The sequence below is a fragment of the Erigeron canadensis genome, chromosome 7 (genome assembly GCF_010389155.1).
Source record: "Erigeron canadensis isolate Cc75 chromosome 7, C_canadensis_v1, whole genome shotgun sequence".
Classification (NCBI taxonomy): Eukaryota; Viridiplantae; Streptophyta; class Magnoliopsida; order Asterales; family Asteraceae; genus Erigeron; species Erigeron canadensis.
The window spans coordinates 32,653,700-32,671,839 of record NC_057767.1 but is presented as its reverse complement, the minus strand read 5'-3'; the positions used below and the strand labels follow the sequence as shown (position 1 = coordinate 32,671,839).

Here is an 18,140-nt window from a genome sequence, read left to right as displayed (position 1 = left end):
AAATAAAGTAAACAATATATATTTTTGGTTCGGTTCGGTTTTTATGGTTCAGTTTTTTATTAGAAACCAAAAACGAACTATAACTTTTGGTTTTTAGAAAACCAAAACCAATGGTTTTTGGTTTATTCGGTTCGAATTTTTCAGTTTTTATGGTTTTTCGGTTTCCGGTTCGGTTTTTACTCATCCCTACATGCACCAACACCAAAATACCCCTAATGTTATTGTTTGGGGTGAGATTTTCAGATTCTAAGATCATGGGGTATCAAGATCTTAACTAGCATTCATGGCTAAACCTTGTATTTCAGGATCATAAATATGAAAAATGAGAAAGATCCTAAAATATGCGTAAGATCCTAAAATATGTTTAAGATCCTTAAATATGCCTAAAATATGTTTAAGATCCTAAAATATGCTTAGGATCCTAAACGTGCTTAAGATCCTAAGATATGTTCAAATAGTTAACATATGGTCAGGATATTAAGATGTGGGTCAAGATCCGAAATATGTCCAGGATCTTGAGATCTGAGATTACTATGGTTATTTGTTTTATCTTAGCAATATAGGAACGTGTATAAGTGTTTTTTTGTCCCCAAAGTTGGAGTTAGTTGCTGGAAAACGTGTGAAAATGGTCCTTTAACGTTCAAGAGACAAGTCTTCAAGTCAAGAGAAGAATCTGTTAAGATCCCGGAATTTTAGGATAGTTAGTTGTACTTTTTCCTATAAAAGGGGCAAGTGATCAATAGGCTGATTCATTCGGTTTTTCACGGAAAAACACACACATCTTCTCTAAAAAACTCTAATAAACCTCTGTAAACACTCGTAATTCGTTCACACCAAGATTCAAACCCAAATTCATCACTTAGAACGATCAGTTGTGCCATCGCATTATAATTATCTCAAATTTATAATAATAAAAGAATAAAAGAATGAGCAATTGCTTCCTTTCGAGGTTTTTATGCCGGCAATTCAGATGGATTAAGGGCTTTTCCTCGTAAAAATTCTCTGTGTTCATGCTCATTATTTTTATTTGTCTTAGTTTGCACTTACAAAATGTTTTTTAGTAGTTTATTTAGGGATCATAGTCTAGATTTAGAGTCTTTATTGCTTTAATCTTCATTGTTTTTGTCATATCTACTTTAAAGCGTCTTTCTAAGGTCTTTGTTAAAGGTTTTCTGATCAAAACTCTTTTCGTACTATTTTTATTAGCAAAACCCCTTTTTTATTTTAAGATCCTAGTTTTAATTTTCAGTACTTTACTTTTATCTTCAACAGTTTTCTTAATTACTCAAAGTATTCTTGTCTCAAATGCTTTCATAAAACTCTTAGTTTTAGTCGTTATTATTAAGAAAACTTTACTTTTAATTGAAGATCCTAGTATACCAAACCCCACTTACAAATCTTCGATTCTTGAGTTGTCTAAAATCCTTTTTAAAATTATTTTAGTAATTTTTGACCGAAACAGTTATGATATGGTGACTCATGGGTAAAAACCCATCACCACTATTGCTATGAATGTGGTGATTCATTCCATCACTATTGTCCGTCATCACCATCGGTCACTGTCATCACCACTTGGCGATGACATCACGACCGTCATCGCATTACGCGTATATTGTATTAATATAATTAAATACATTAATTTTTTTATTTTTACAATTAATGTATTAAGAGATTGGTAAAAAGAATTCATAAATCCACGTGTCACTGATTTTAAAAAAGGTTTTAATCCTAATTTTTCATTTTCCGAATTAAAAATACCGAGACAATTGTCCCACTTAAATCCTACTTCCCCCCTTTATTCACGCCGCATTCACTTCAGTCTCAAAATCAAGTCTTCAATTCCATATTCTTCATTCTTCTTTCTTTCTTCTTCATATTGATTCTTCCTTTAATTTTCTATAATTTTCCACCATTATTATCTCCCACATTCATCACATAAAACAATGACTTCTAATGAGCTGTGTTTACCCACCACTTGCAACTTCAACAAAAATAACAACTCCTCAATAATCCCAAAACTATTCTTCCATGATATATCCCTTTTATTTTCCTTGATATTTTCTCACCCTCTTTACTTCTCTTATTTCATATTCTTCTCTCCTTACTTGTTTAAATTCATTTCCTTCATTTCTCCTTTATTTTTGACTACCACCCTCTTACTACTTTGCATCCTTGCCACCACTTTCCCTCAACCGAAACTCGGGTTTTTTCAAACGATCGTGGATAAGTTACGATCAAAGATGAATGTCGTTGTTGAAGAAGAAGACCAAGATGTCGAGTTTCTTGATTTTGAAGATCTTGAAATATATAAAATTGTGTTCCATGATCCGCCACTTATATTAGACATGTAAGTTAATCTATATATACAAGAGCAATGCTAGAGTGACAAACAAACTTTTACTAACAAAGTTTACAAACATAGGTGTCATCCATAACCACCAATAGAGTTATTTTTCTTTTCTCTTTATTCACTCTCTCTTCTTTTTTCATTGGTCCACATATATTTGTAAACCTTGTTAGTAAAAATTTGTTTGTCAATTAAGCATTTAATTGACACTTTTGTTGATGAAAATGCATGCATATAATTTACCTAGCTCAATTTACGGTAAAAAGATTAATTTGGTAAGTTAGAAATAGTTTAAGGTATAAAATGTAGAAAAGCCAAAAATAGCTTCAATTTGGTTGACTATACGCTCCTTTACCTTTAATTATTAAATGTGTAATAAAGTATCCTGAACTTGATTACCAAAGTTTTATGACTCACTAAGTGTATTAGCCATAAATACGTTTTATGTTAGTATTAAAGGTAGAAAATGTACTTTTAGTACCAATATACATTTTAGTACCAAAGTTTTATGTTAGTATTTTAAGATAGTAGAACATCAACCAGTACGTGTTGCAATTCAATATATGCATTTTGTTCTACGGGAAATGAGCATGTATAAAAAATGTTGTACATTGAATCACCACTTTTTAAAATACTGTATGCATAAAAAATATTTTAGGGCAACAAATTTACATATGCTTAAACAAATTAGCCATAATAAACATATAGTACCACGATCGATATCGTATATCATATCTCTGTTATAATTCCATTTTCGTAACAATATTTTCATTGTGCAACATGAGTTATTTAAAATGAAATAAAACGGTTTCTTGTTCCTCTAAAAGATATGAATATTGGAACAAAATTTTATAATGGAATTAATGGCAATAATTTTATTCGAACAAATTGTTTAACAGGAAGTGATTAGGAACCAAAATTTATTGATGAATATAAGAATAAGAATAATAGAATAAAATTTGAATGCTTGATGGTTATTTATATTCCTTATAGCTAGATTGATTAATATTTTATGATATGCTAATTAATTTGTGGTATAGTGAAAGTTTTTCTAGATCCACTTCTGTTGATGAAGACAATAATGATGATGATCAGTTAAAACAAGTGATGGTAATGGAGAACACGGTGAGGGTTATGGAGAAATCTGAAGAGGAGCGAAGTTTGGAGAAACTATTTGAAGAATTGGATCGATTTGAAGATTCAAGAGACACAATTGAGACAAAGGAGAACAAAATTATATCTCAACGCGAAACAAAGAAACTAGAGATTAACAAACTTGAGACGTCTTGTGAAGATAAAAAAATATTTGAAGTGAAGTCAAATTCATTGAGAACGGATTCTTGTAGTAGCTTTGGAAGCTATGGATCGATGAGGAAAGAAAAAGAGTGGAAACGTACATTAGCGTGTAAGTTATTTGAAGAACGAAACAACTCTGGAGGGGAAGAAGGTATGGATTCGTTATGGGAGTCTTACGAAGATGATAACGCAAGCAAAAAATCCAGGAATAGAAAAGAAACGACGATAGAGAAGAAAAAGACGACGACGAAGAACAAGAAGAGCGAGTTTAAGTATTTTTATGAAGGTGATGATGTTGATCAAGATGATGATGAAGAAGAGTTCATGAGTAATGGGCAGTTGTGTTGTTTGAAGGCATTAAAATTATCAACAGGGAAGATGAATTTAGGGATGGGGAAGCCAAATCTTGTAAAAATTACAAAAGCACTAAAAGGTTTTGGTTGGTTGCATCATGTTGGTACCAAGCATGGTAAAAAAGTTTAATTTATGTTTGTTTATAAAATTTTCCTTCTTATTTTGTTTTACTATTATGGATCAAGTGATATCCATTTTTGTTTATTGGGTTAAAAGAATAATTAATAAATAAAAATATAATAATCTAAATGGTAATTATATAGGATTTTAATCATATACTGTATAAAAAAATTACATATCTATAATCTATTTATTTAATTGGAGAGGTTAGTAAATCATGTTGTGCAATGATAATTGTCTCTTATGATACATACCAATATGCCATGCCTATGTCCTCATCCGTATCTTTTGTTGGGTAATATATGTGTTGTACATTTAGGTAAGACAACCTCTTTATCACTCTAATCATATTGTCAAATTCTTTTTACATATTACTTGCTTTTTCCTGTCTGCTAATATTATAAGTTAATTTAGCTTCTCTTTTATTTTGTAATAAAATACAAATAAACTTTTTAAAGGTTTTTTACTGAGCATCTATTGATAGTGTTTGACTGTTTTCTAGGTATCCTTTTTAATCTATTAGAGTAATAGTTTATAACTTTATACTATATCAGTCTTATGGGCTTAATATAATGGGCTTGAAAGCCTTATGTTGGAGGATCATGAAACATTATTTGGGCTTGAGTTATTGCCGCGGAGTTGTTTCTAGTTTTAAGCCCATTTCGCGTGATTTCTTGTTTATTGTTATAGAGTTTCATGATTGGGAATTGATACAATTATGCACTGTGCAATAAATTTAAATTTTGTATCTTTGTTGTAGATGGCTAAAACTAGTTATATAAATATCACTTCCCTTCATGATGTGGGATTAAATTATGCACTCTATATATTTCTAACCCACAAAGAATGTGCTATGACGGTTCAGTTGTTGGGTTAGTTTATAGGTAAAAACATCTGGACAGTCGAAAGTAAACACGTCGATATTAAGTGTGTATTGATATCAGAACGTGTTGAAGACAGAGGTTATTTAAATGATTAGCATTATACTTGATCCTTGTTAATCTCCCAAGTAAAAGCATGCTAGGGTCCTGACGTTTTGTAGTGCAGCTGAGACTTGATTTAATCGGGGCGCTTTGGATTCTTGTTGGTTTATGTCTTGCTTTTTTTTTAATAGATAAAAAAATTAACAAATAATACTCTGAAAACTAGACTCCTTTTGTCGCATAATAAGTCGTAAACCTTATTATTTCTGTTAATCTCAAAATATGTATATTCACTCAAGTTTTTCCCTATCAAAATAAATGTAAATTTGACATTTTCTTGGTGAGTATAATTCTTTGAAACTATACAACTAACTATATAGTGGACACTTATTTTGGAATGAATAAAGTAAAGAATTACATTTTTCTTTCAGTAATTAGCTCAAATGTTATTAATAGCCATACGAGAGGTTCCCTCCCTAGCGCAGTGGTTTCCTCATCTCCGAAGTCCTCCCATGAAGGGATTCAACCCCGGTTCAAATCCTGGGGGCAAAGGTTTTCCTTAATTAAACGGCGTGCCTTCTGTAGCGGTTTAATTAAGGGTTTTCCTCCCCCGTTCCCTGACTTCGTGGATCGGTCGTTAGCGTCTGCCAGCCCGTATGGATGTAACGGCTAGCCGTACCATGACACGAACGTTCAAAAAAAATTAATAGCCATACGCACTATATAGATACAATCGGAAATGAGGAAACGGGTAGATATCCTTTAGATATAGCAAAGAACAATGGAGATGTCTATGCTTAATTGTTACATGAAAAACCAATTTAAAGTATTCATTATGAGTAACATTGAAACTCAAAATCTACAACTTATTTCGAGGCCATCTAATCATACGAACAAGACCAACAATGTTTACATATAAAGACTCGCATTGGGCAACCTTTGAGATGGGATAACTATAAGTGGTTTTAGTTTCTTAAGTGCAATGCCAAATTTTTCAGAGAGGTCATGCTTTTCGCCCTCAGGCAACCTCCAGTCGAACGAGTGCAACAGTGAAGCCAAGATATACATTTGCATCTTATCCGCCAATTGAAGACCAGGACACATTCTTCTCCCTGACCCAAACGGGACAAACTGTAAATTGTTTCCTAATAAATCATAATTGGTTGTCTTGTCATTTGACATGAACCTTTCCGGATTGAACTCCAAAGGATTGTCCCAATATAGAGGATTCCGATGGATTGCCCAAAAATTCATAGATACAAAACATCCCTTTGGAACGATGTATCCACCCACCATACAATCCTCACTTGGTGCTCGTGGGAATAAGAGAGGCCCGACTGGGTGTAATCGCAATACCTCCTTAATTGTTGCAGCTAGGTATTGTAGCTTTTGGATATGAGACTCTTCAACAATGTTATTTATTCCTACAACTTCTTCCAATTCTGCTTGAATCCTTTTCATTACGTTTTCGTTTCTAACGATCTCTGTCATTGCCCATACTAGCAACGTTGTTGTTGTATCTGTTCCTCCGAGCATAATGTCCTGATACAAAAAAAAAATAACAACTTTACATTAGGTGGCTCTACTCAACATATAATTGAGGCGGAATATGAATTAATTTTTGTCATAGGGCATTTAGCCTAGCAGTATCGGGATGACCCATCAACCTATAGGTTATGTGTTCAAGTCTCGCTGGAGACAATTAAACTAAATATTGTGTGGTTTAAGATTAAATTTGGCCGTTTGAAAAGCAAAATCTAGCTACTTTTATAACCAAGGCAGGGGAAAAATTGCTTACTAGAATAAGGCCCTTTATTTGATGTAAGTTAAGCACTTGCTTGTCCTTAAGATCTAATAAGATTTGTAAGAAATCTTTCTTCTCATCGATATCAATTCCATCATCTAGCTTTTTGGAGTTAGATTCAATTCTCTCTTTCATGATGTTTGCAAAAATTTGATCCAACTTCTTATGTTGCACCATTGTATCTCGTTTGATACCTTGTAGATCAAACCAAGCAAGGCTAGGAAACAAATCCGAAATATTTACCCTACTAATAAGCTCAAAAATCTTTGCGGCTACAGCTTGAAACTCGTCTCCAAGAAGACCATTGTTTCCCCCTTTATCCGACCGACTATTTCCCCAAACAATATTTGTTATAACGTTAGCAACTGTGGAAAAAGCAACATCGCCGATGTTTAAACTAGTTCCAACTTTACTAAAAACATCATTGACAGTTTTTCTAACCGCGTCCCTTCTAAAACAAGCACACGCTTCTATGTTTTTGTTGTTTAAGACCTCAAACACGAATATCTTACGAAGATTAGTGGACCTGCTATCGGAAAACGCCATCTCTTGACCCCCATAAGTGATTACCGAGGTAGCAACCGTGAGCTTGCGATGGCCAAAAATCTTGTCTTGGTCCCTAACCACAACCCTTGCTAGTTCGGGCGTGTTTATGATTACATGAACCCTGCTTCCTACATTGAATTTGAATATTGGGCCGTAAGTTTGGCCCATTTTGGTGAACTGTTTGTGTAAGTCATCATGGCCTAGAAATGGAAGGTACCCGACAATTGGCAAAAAATATGGACCTGGTGGCATGGATGGTGATGAGGACCTAAAAAATGTCAACTTGAGCCAAAAAATGGCCAAGATTAGTATCGACATGGTGGCGGCCGCAACTATGAAATCGTTGCTGTTGTTGTAGATGATCAGTTCTGACCAAGATGATCCATTGTTGTTTATAAGTTGTTCCATTTTGGCAAATGTTTGAATATGAGTACAATAATACAAGTCCATAGCTGCATTTGTAGTGGGTTTGGACGACATTATATTATTCTATTTTTCTTAATTATACATATAAACAAAGAATTTCGACATATAATAATGATTATATAATTAAAACATTTTGAATAAATTAAGCCAAAACTACAAATTAGTATTATTTAATATAATGAAAAAGTGAATATAAAGTTGTCCAACATCAAAGCTTAGGTGTGTAAGTGTAACCCTTCACATACTAATTTTTTAATATTTATTAAATTTTAATTATATCACATGGCCCCATGAATTTTATGGATTTAAAAAATAATATGTGAATATCTCACACCTAAACTTAGGTACTAACAGCCTTATATTTTCATCCGCTTATTATAAATATAGATATATGATATAATGTATTCTTTCATAAAATTAGCTTAACAATTGCCCATTTAACAACCGATTACATGACAAATGTAATTCCATAGTTCTCTATCTTAATTTTAACTTTTAATTATACCGGCAAAGTTGGATCAAATGGTTAACATCCTTAAAGATAAACGTCAATGAATCTATTCTTATGTCTTGCAAGACCGAAAAAATCTTTTTCTACCTTAGATTAAATCTGAAAGCGGTCTTTCCATCTTAGATAGAAATAAGAAAACTGTTTATATTTTAACCGGCCTCTCTTATACACTACAGTGATATTAAGATTGAAACCTTGTAAAAACAACATTAGATTTAATTTACTTTTAACTAGCGAATTTACCTGGGTTTAACCCGGGTATTTTAATTAAAATTATAAAACTAAAAAATATGCAAGTAATTTTTGAATATACTGAATTGAATAACACAATATTTATATATTAATAAAATACCTATTGCATTAACAAAACATAAAAGGATATTATATACTATATAAAATAATTTTCTTTGTTTATAAATAAAAGATTAATAACTTTAAATAAACATTTAGTGACCTATTTTAATTAAAAATAATGTAAACTATTTATGACATCATAATTAAAATAAAGACCTTTTAAGTAAAATTATATATTTGTCACATCACATTTTTTTTAAAAATACTTTTAAAATACAATTGTTTTTTATTTGAATAATAGAATATCTATATATTGATAACGTACCTATTACATTAACAAAACATAAAAGGATATTATATATTATATAAAATAATTTTCTTTGTTTATAAATAAAAGATTAATAACTTTAAATAAGTATTTAGTGATCTATTTTTAATTAAAAATAATGTAAATTATTTATGACATCATAGTTAAAATAAAAACCTTTTAAGTAAAATTATATATTTGTCACATCACATTTTTTTCTAAAAATACTTTTAAAAGACAATTGTCTTTTATTTATTATAATATTGAGATTACTTAGTTACTTATAATTACTCCATCACAGATAATATTAGCAAAGTTACTTAACAGCCGGCTATGCTTAAGCTATTTCAAAATAAAATAAAACATGTATATATGTATGTATTTTAATGCAGTATAAATTGACTAAATATATAATTAAACATAACCGTTATAACTAAAGCCAAAGCTATATGATTATAAAATCAGTGAGTTTATACTAAATTTTGTACGTACTTAACACACTAAAATGTCTGGTGGTCAGTTGTTAATTGGTGTTTTGTTAATGTATTATCGAATACATCCGAGAATAAGGGCCGGCAGCATGCGAGCATATATCGATAAAAAGATGCTTCCTAATTCTTTCAAAGACATCCAGACATCCATGTAAAGCTAAATACTATCTTCTAGTTTTGAACTTTTGGATAGAACTACAAAAGCACAAGCGGAACTTAAGAGGAACGGGAGATCGAGATAGAGAATCGTCCTTTCTGGAGTCCAAGATCGAATCTATATTATATCGTATAATTAAGTTCAAGATATACAGAATAGAATCTTAATATATCGTCAAATCTGAATAAATGAGTATGTAACAAGGACCATCTATTAGGTTTTGTCACGGATTTGGTAACTCATGTTTTAGATTTTTTTTTTCTTTTAAAAGGTGAATTTTGCTTGAAATTTTGTGTCGCGATTCGACAACGAGAGGCCTAGCATACCTTGTCAAGACAACTGATGTTTTAGATAGGTTCCTAATACATAATAAAATTCGACCCAAACCGACCCATTGCCTTCCCAACACAAGAAGGCCTAATTGAATTCTTGCATTAATTTCGTCAAGTATATTTCGAGCATATAAACATGCAAAATCATCAACAACCGTTAAGCAACAAAAATAAACGTATACTAACCAAAATACATTAGACTGGTTAAATACCGGCCAGTTCATTAGACCTGTGATCACTAAGCAAGCTGTCATATATATGTTATGCCAGCTACTCAAAATCTACAAGTATGTCAAGATGCAAAAGTAGTCGGAAATATGGTGATGTGTTTCAAAGGGTGAACCACATCAACACCCCCAGCATGCTCCACGAACTCACCCGGAGAGAATGATTGACCGTGACATATACACACAATTGTCACTTCATTTTTTGTGTATCTATACAGAAACCCCCTAACTCTCTTCCCATTTGGCCCATTTCCAGTTGTCGAAACACATGGCATTCGAGCTAGAAAAGAGGCTAGCTTGCGTTGGCTGTCGGTCTCATGGTTTTTAGGCGAGTTTGAAAAACTTATTGATGTATGTGAGTTCAATTGGTCGTTTAGTTTCACTTGACTGGGCACGGATAGTGATACGGTTTGGCTTGATGAACCGGTGGGTTGATCACATGAGTCCAACAGGTCACTTGTCGTCGTAGAAGTACTTGGGTATTGTTGATCGAGCTGAGAGTTGCTTGAAATGCTTCTGCAATAGCCTGTAGGATTACCTACAAGTAATTAATGAACCACCAAAAACAAAAGCCATTAAATTGATGGTGTACATAAAAAAGATGTGTAATGCTCGCTTGTATATCTTAAACAAAATCGAATTATATTGTAGAACTACACATAACCTATAACAACGCTTATCTAGAACTATAACGCCTTTGACAAAGAGTAAGACTCCGGGGATCAGGATTTTCCAAAAAAAAAATTCGCTTAACTAAACACTAATTAATAAAAACATGTGTTTCGTAAAAACAACCGGCTGAAATCGGCCAGGCCGGGCCGGGCCAGGCATGCTCTACGAAACACACCTTCACATCAAAATCTTTAAAACCATATATATCGGCATCCGCCTATAAATCTCTCTCTAATTAACTACTTCATATATAAATATAATAATCAAGATTCAAGACTTATACTACCAATGAATAGGCTTTTGGCCACGCCTTATGTCATCACTAAAGGCTCCAAATGTTTATTTGACTCTCAAAGTCAAAAATCAAAAAAGAAAAATAATTTTTTGTAATGTTTTGATAATTAGGTGATAAGTGTACGTATATACTTCCGTATAAAAATGGTTCTAGTACCGCAACAAAACATGCACCCCTAGAATAATTTTTTGTAAAGCATCATCTGCTTGTTTTTGTAGGTGACTTACTAGCACATAATAAGAGTACTAAGGTATCAAATAATATCTATCAACATTCAACTACATTAAAATAGTAATAATCTTTTATGCATAAGGTTATATTAATGTAATTGCAAACCTTGGTGACATGAACATAGGCCATCAGAATATCCAGAGGACGATCCACCACAACCATTTGAATTCATCGCTTGACACGGCTTGGAAATCCGACAAGCCATAGGCCGCAAAACCAAATTATCCCCATTAGTCTTTTCTTTTTTCCATACATCCAAAACGTCACCGTTTTGTGGAAGACCAATTTGTGTCTCTAACCATTCCTTATTCTCAACAAACGGACCACTAACCGAACCACACGAACCAAAAGCAACCAATTCTTTCAAATTTTCTTCTCTTTTTCTCTTCAATTCACGTCGAATATCGCGGTTATATTCAACATTATCATGGTCATCTAAATTCTGTTCCTTCAAATTCAAATTCTTTTTTTTCGGTTTGCCAAAAATTCCACCAATAGATAACTCCAACATTATATCTTCATCATCATTCTTATCTCCATCAATAATTCTTGAATCATCCGCCATTATTACTGGAAAAATATGGATTAAGAGCTAGTTTGGTGTTTTTTTTTTTTGTTTTTTAACTTGCTTATTTGAAATGGAGGGGAAATGGTTAATTTTAAAGTGAATAATAAATAATATATAAATATGAAAAGTTATTATAGTTTGTTCAGCATGAAGATTTGTTAAAGCACGAATAAGTTGAAAATTTTCTTCCATAGAATTTGTTGAAGTGTACGACACTTTCATTTAGGAGTTGACACGTGGAGAGTAATAAAAAAGATGTGAGACTTATCATAAGTGCATGAATGACAACTGTTGACAACTGTTTGGGTCTTTTGTGTGATTCGATATATCTTTTGGTTTGGTCTTTGTGGGGTCAAACAACGATGACACGTGATATGCATATTATAGCATCTCGGTTTTGGAAGAGTGACATGTGGCGTGGATCATGAGAATGTTATAAAAGCGTATGATATTTATGTTTTGGGATCCCGAGATATACGTATATTGGAGGTGTTTTACAGGTGTTTGATGAGACGTGTTGATTTTTGCGTTTTGATAAAGTGAACGAATTGAACGTGCACGTGGATGGCATGCATGCTGTGTATGTAACAAATTGGTGCATTTGTGAATAGTGATTCATTGGTTAGCTTACTACGTGAGCCGTAACCGAATACAAACCGTTCGACGGAAAATTCACTCTTATTTGTTTATTTGTAGCTGAATTCGGCATGCATCGTATCAACTAGGCTGGCATGTTTTTTGCGATACATGCAGTCTACCTGGCCTCCGGTTGATAGTAGTAGTGGCTCAAAAGTAAAACAAATAAAGCAAAGGATATAGATTTCATGATTTTAAATGTTACTTTTCAAAAAAAGATGTTAAAGGTTACATATTTTTATAATTATACATTTAATCCAGTATAAATGAGAATTAAAAAAAAGTTTAAAAAAATAAAAGACATAAAATTATGTGTTACGTGATATGTGAACATGTTTGCGTATATATATATATATTAGGTTTTTGACCCGCATGATGTGCGGTAATTTCAAATTGACGTACTATCACAAACTTAATTAGTAGAAATATTCACGAGTATTAAATTAGAAACCATAAAAAGATGATATTACCATATAACATACCAATACTAATAAGTGACGCCTAAGGATATTCATGAATTTTACATTATATATCTGCAAATTAATAATTAATAAAATGAAGTTTAAATTATATATCGGCAAATTAAATTAACTTTTTAATATGGTAATTCTATAAAAATAAATAAATAATACATCCTATATAAACTATTATTATTACTGATTTCGCCCCATATTAGATGTTCACGTTTGATTTTTGAGTTTTTTATGTCCAAATCTTTAATTGTAAATATTTTTATTATTGTGTTATATAATGTTTGGTGAAATTTATATAAATGAAAATATATTTCACATCGAATATTATATAATACAACTAAAATTTACTTTGCAAGTCGAACTTGAACATTTAAATGAGATGAAAAGAATAATAATTAAAAAATTTTATGGAACAAATATGTTACACAATCCCATAAACAAAAACATATAAATATAAATGTATCACTTTTAGGAATGTCTGTTTAAGTAATATTTTTAAGAATGAGATTTTATAGAATTGATTATTAAGATGGTCACCAAAAATTCATAATTGTCAAATATTTTTACCAAATTTAGATCTAGTGGTCATATAGGGGGTGCTTCTTTTTTTATATGTGTATGTGAATTTTTTTAATATCACATATGTATATATTTTTTAATATAGAATTTAGTATTTTATTTAACTTAAGATAAATATAGTAAAAAAATATGGAGATGACACATTAGACAAAATCTTATATGTCAATGTTTAAAATTAGTTTTAAATTGGAAGAAGACTTTAGAATGCTAGGATTCCTATTGTTTTAATATATATATATATATATGGTAACACTCCGGTGAGAACACTTTTAAAAAAAGAACGGTGAAAACACTTAAATACATCATTTTGATGCATTAAAAGTCCATAAAACTAACATAGTATTTAACAAATTATCATTATTTAAGTGTTTAACAACACATTGATCCGTCAAAATCGAAAAAAAACACGTTTTTTTTGTGCATCCATCTTGGATGCATATTCATTAATATGATGCATCCAACAAAAAACGTGATTTTTTTGATTTTGACGGATCAATATGTTGTTAAACACTTAAATAATGATAATTAGTTATGCACTATGTCAGTTTTATAGACTTTTAATGTATCAAAATGTAATTTTTAAATATTCTCATTTTAATTTCGTTCTTATTTGATTGTCATCCTATATATATATATATATATGTGAATAAATCAGGGATACTAGGCTGAAAACATGTCAACGTAATCGTAAAATCAATTACATAAGGTATGAACAATATTATTAATTTGAAAAACTCGTAATAAAAACTCGCTTTAAACCCCTATTAGGTTGAGTTGCCTCTAGTTATTTGTTTGTTTTTTTATGATCAAATTTGATTTTAGGTAAAATGTAGATATTTTATTTACACTTCATTGTTGATTTTGAGATTTTAACAAACAATGAACTTTGTATAGTAGACATCGTGTTTGTTAATTAGCTAGTTACAAAAGAACATACATATAGTCTTTACTCACTCTTCCTCATTTTTTCTCGGTGAGGAGTTGTCTTGTTGAGACGGATTGAAATACTTTGAAGTTAAAATATACTTCATAGGTAAAATTGTTGTATATTGACAATTGGATTAAAATTAATAGTCAAAATTAAAAAATTATCTTTTAATCTTAAGCCTTAATTTTAATACATGGATCTTGATTACCTAACTTTACTTATAAAACTGTTACTTATAACTTTAGAAGATTTCTATCATGTTGAGACTAAGAGAAGTAGGAATTGAATCAGGAATGGACGACTAGTGTTATATGACATGTGGGGTAGGAAATGTTTTTTTTCAAAAAGGTAAAAATTGATGGATTTTTAATGGTGAAACGACTTACCCCATGTGACACTTTAAATAAATGATTTTTATTTATTTTTTCTTTTGTTCACTTTTTTATATTTAAAACAAAACTAAGTAATTTATATAATACTTAATATATGTAAATACTTTAGGAAACAAAGTTTAATTTTTTGAAATCTATTAATTAGAAATACATACAAAATTGTAATTTCTACAAACGATAAATCATTTATCTATATAATAATAATAATAATAATAATAATAATAATAATAATAATAATAATACTTGGGTTTAGCTGTTAAAGCGACACATATATAGCTTCATCCAGGAAATTTAATCATCAAATAAGGAGCCGGTCCTCTTTTTTTTTGGAAAGTGTGTGTGGTTAAAGTGGTGAGGGCGAGCCATCTGGGTCGTCGGGTCCTTGATTCACTGGGTAGGCGTAGTGTTACTCCGGACGAACCAGGGGTGAACTGGCTGAGTTGACGTGTACGATTCGCCCCATTTTGAGCTCCCACTCCGTTCAGCCTGCGAAACAATAAATCATAATTGACTATCGAATGAGATGGATTAAGAAACAAAAGTTTTGTCGATGTTTAGAAATGTGAAAGCATTATAATATGAGTTAGTGTATCGCAATGTCTTTAATTAATATTAAAATTTGTCCAGTATTATTTAACAATTGATGCTCAGATTACGTACCGAACATATATACATATAGTCGTTGTCAGCTCAAAGTTTTTGGTGGCCTTAAGCCGGTCTTTTTTGGGGGCCTTTAGCCGGACTTTAACAAAAGTCTCTAACAAAAACTTTTCTCTTTTATTTGGGCTTGGACTGACAAAGGCTTATCATAACCTTATTTATTTAAAATCTTAATAAGATCACTTACCATTCACGTAGTTTCAATAGAAAAAATTCAACAACTTTAGGAAAAAAATATTCACCGCAGGAAAGGACAAGAGGCTTTGGAATAGCTTTTACATCATGATACTCGGTTTAATTTTATACGTACTAATATCTTTTTACATATTGCATACATACATAATAATATATATACACAGGTTATAATAAATTAGTTGATATATTTGAGGTTAATTATAAAATTTAGATAGTACTTATACGCAACTAAGAATTTTTGTTTATCATTTTCTATTAATTAGAGAGGAAACCTGTGTAGAAAAAAGCTCAATAGCATTTTCAGCCCAACATCTTAAATATTTAGGGGCCTTGGATATGTGGGGGCCTTAAACCATTGCCTAGCCCAAGATAACTATTGGGTCGGCCCTGCATATAGTATGGACAATATATAAAACATTATTAGAGCCTACCGAATATGATTCATTATTCACATGCTTAGACTCAATATCGGTACACACATTCAGTGGCGGACCCAGGATTCATAGGGACCGGTAGCACAAATTTTTTATTGTTGGTCTTATATCGACGTAAAATAACGATACCGACTAAATTATTACGATATTTTAGGATTTTTGGCTATTTTTAATGATTGTTAAGAGTATTCGGCCCTTTGATAGCTTTCATTTATCATTTAACTACACAAATACGGCTTTATGAGTTTATTATTAGGATAATCTTTTGAAAGTTTTGAATTAGTTACATTGACGGGTATCCCATATTTGTTTGACCCGTAGCACTAATAAATAATATATCATTTTCCAAAAAAAAATTACACTACATGAATCTAGCGGACCCGTAGACCGGGCTACCTCTAGTAACTATGTAGGTCCACCTATGCACACATTTAAACCTGAAAACCGTTTATAAACCGATCAAGCGATTTACTAGGTCTGGTTCTCCCATATATGGTTTTCGGTTAGGTCCTGAATACCACAGGTTGAGTACGGTTCTTGCACCATGAACATCGCGCGCCACTACTTCCTGTAACTGCCAGACCCGTTCACTTCAACTTATACTATAATATTTTGGTTCCAAGCACTCAAAGCCCATTCAAAACCCAAATTAAAGGATATGGGCCAGGCGTGTCGTTTATATTTAAGTCGAATGACTGAATGAAGGAATATGAATCAGGTTTCTCTTCCTTTTGGAAAACGCTACACTTAAAAATTAAAAACAAACAAAACTTTACAAATATATGTGTGTGATATGGGCCAATAAACAAAAGAGAGAGAAAAAAGAGTGATAAAAAATAAAATGATTTGATTGGTGGAAGTATGTGTTTGTAAACTCTAGTTTGTATTTAGTTTGTAAGTCTAGCATCTCTCCTTTCTTTTTCGTTACGATTATCAAATGTTATTTGACCATGGACGACGACTACGAGGACGTCCCCAATTTCAAGATACATTTTTCGGAAAAACTTCGGTTTAAACGTATATTGACGACGACCATGGTGAGATCTTCGAATTGGATCCAAGATGCATGTCGCTATGAATCACCACGCGACTGATGATTTGACGGAGAAGAGATACCTTGGCAACTATATGCTTGGTGGACAATTGGGCTAGTGTCCTTTAACTGTCCGAATCACAAGGCAAATCCTTTCGATTGTTGAGAAATTTTGTATTGGTCATTAATTTCGAGATCGTTAGGAGTTGTAGTTCTAGTGATCGATCAGTCAACTGTTAATGTAATTAGCATCTTGTCACAAGATTTGGAGTTTTTTGATAACGATTTTGAACAGGGATTCGCTCTCAACTATCTTGTTCGACGTTTTTATGTACTACTATACGTCCTCTCGCGCACTCTCTCTCTTTATATATATACAATATATATATATATATATAAGTTCTAGTTAAAATAAAATAAGTATAAGTATTAAAGTAAAACAAATATAAATAGTTAGATTTTTAAAGAAGAGAAATCTACTTTTCATCGTGTATCAAAATTTATGCTTGTTTTACTTTTTTTTTCTTATTTCAGAAAAAAAAAATGATGTGTAATTTGGAATGTGTTTATTGTTTAATTTTACTAGGCTGCCATGGAGCTGGAGATCAAAAGTCTCTTGGACTTGACGCGTAATGCTATAGTGGACAGGCTCGACAGGACTAGGATTTCTACTAAAAACATTCTCAAGATCTTCAACTTGCCTAATGATATCACGCTTCTAGACTCATGAACTTCTTCTTTCATATCACTAGTTTTCTCGTGTGCTTAATATGTATATATTTTGCACATTAATTATTTGATTATGTTATGTTGTATTTAGTTTTACTGTATCTGTTTAAGTTGTGTTATGTTTTAGACTTCTTACCCGGGCATGTCTACTTTGTTACCTATACGTGTTTAGTTCAGACA

At 31.6% G+C, this 18,140-nt stretch overlaps 3 protein-coding genes across 3 annotated transcripts; 1 reads left to right on the top strand and 2 right to left on the bottom strand.

The window, feature by feature from the left end:
• Positions 1–1,896: 1,896 nt before the first annotated feature.
• LOC122608631 lies at positions 1,897–4,167 on the top strand. The gene is made up of 2 exons (XM_043781721.1): positions 1,897–2,347; positions 3,388–4,167. Exons 1-2 carry the CDS (start codon positions 1,944–1,946, stop codon positions 4,124–4,126), a joined length of 1,143 nt encoding a protein of 380 aa, XP_043637656.1. The 5' UTR covers positions 1,897–1,943; the 3' UTR covers positions 4,127–4,167.
• Positions 4,168–5,949: 1,782 nt separating this feature from the next.
• On the bottom strand, positions 5,950–7,870 carry LOC122609340 (cytochrome P450 76C1-like). Its single transcript, XM_043782392.1, has 2 exons — positions 6,839–7,870; positions 5,950–6,582 (listed from the first exon to the last, which is right to left on the bottom strand). The coding sequence occupies exons 1-2, from the start codon at positions 7,868–7,870 to the stop codon at positions 5,950–5,952; spliced, it is 1,665 nt and encodes a 554-aa protein (XP_043638327.1).
• Positions 7,871–10,065: 2,195 nt separating this feature from the next.
• On the bottom strand, positions 10,066–11,969 carry LOC122608613 (ninja-family protein Os03g0419100). The gene is made up of 2 exons (XM_043781707.1): positions 11,439–11,969; positions 10,066–10,673 (listed from the first exon to the last, which is right to left on the bottom strand). The coding sequence occupies exons 1-2, from the start codon at positions 11,896–11,898 to the stop codon at positions 10,201–10,203; spliced, it is 933 nt and encodes a 310-aa protein (XP_043637642.1). The 5' UTR covers positions 11,899–11,969; the 3' UTR covers positions 10,066–10,200.
• Between the last annotated feature and the right edge of the window lie 6,171 nt (positions 11,970–18,140).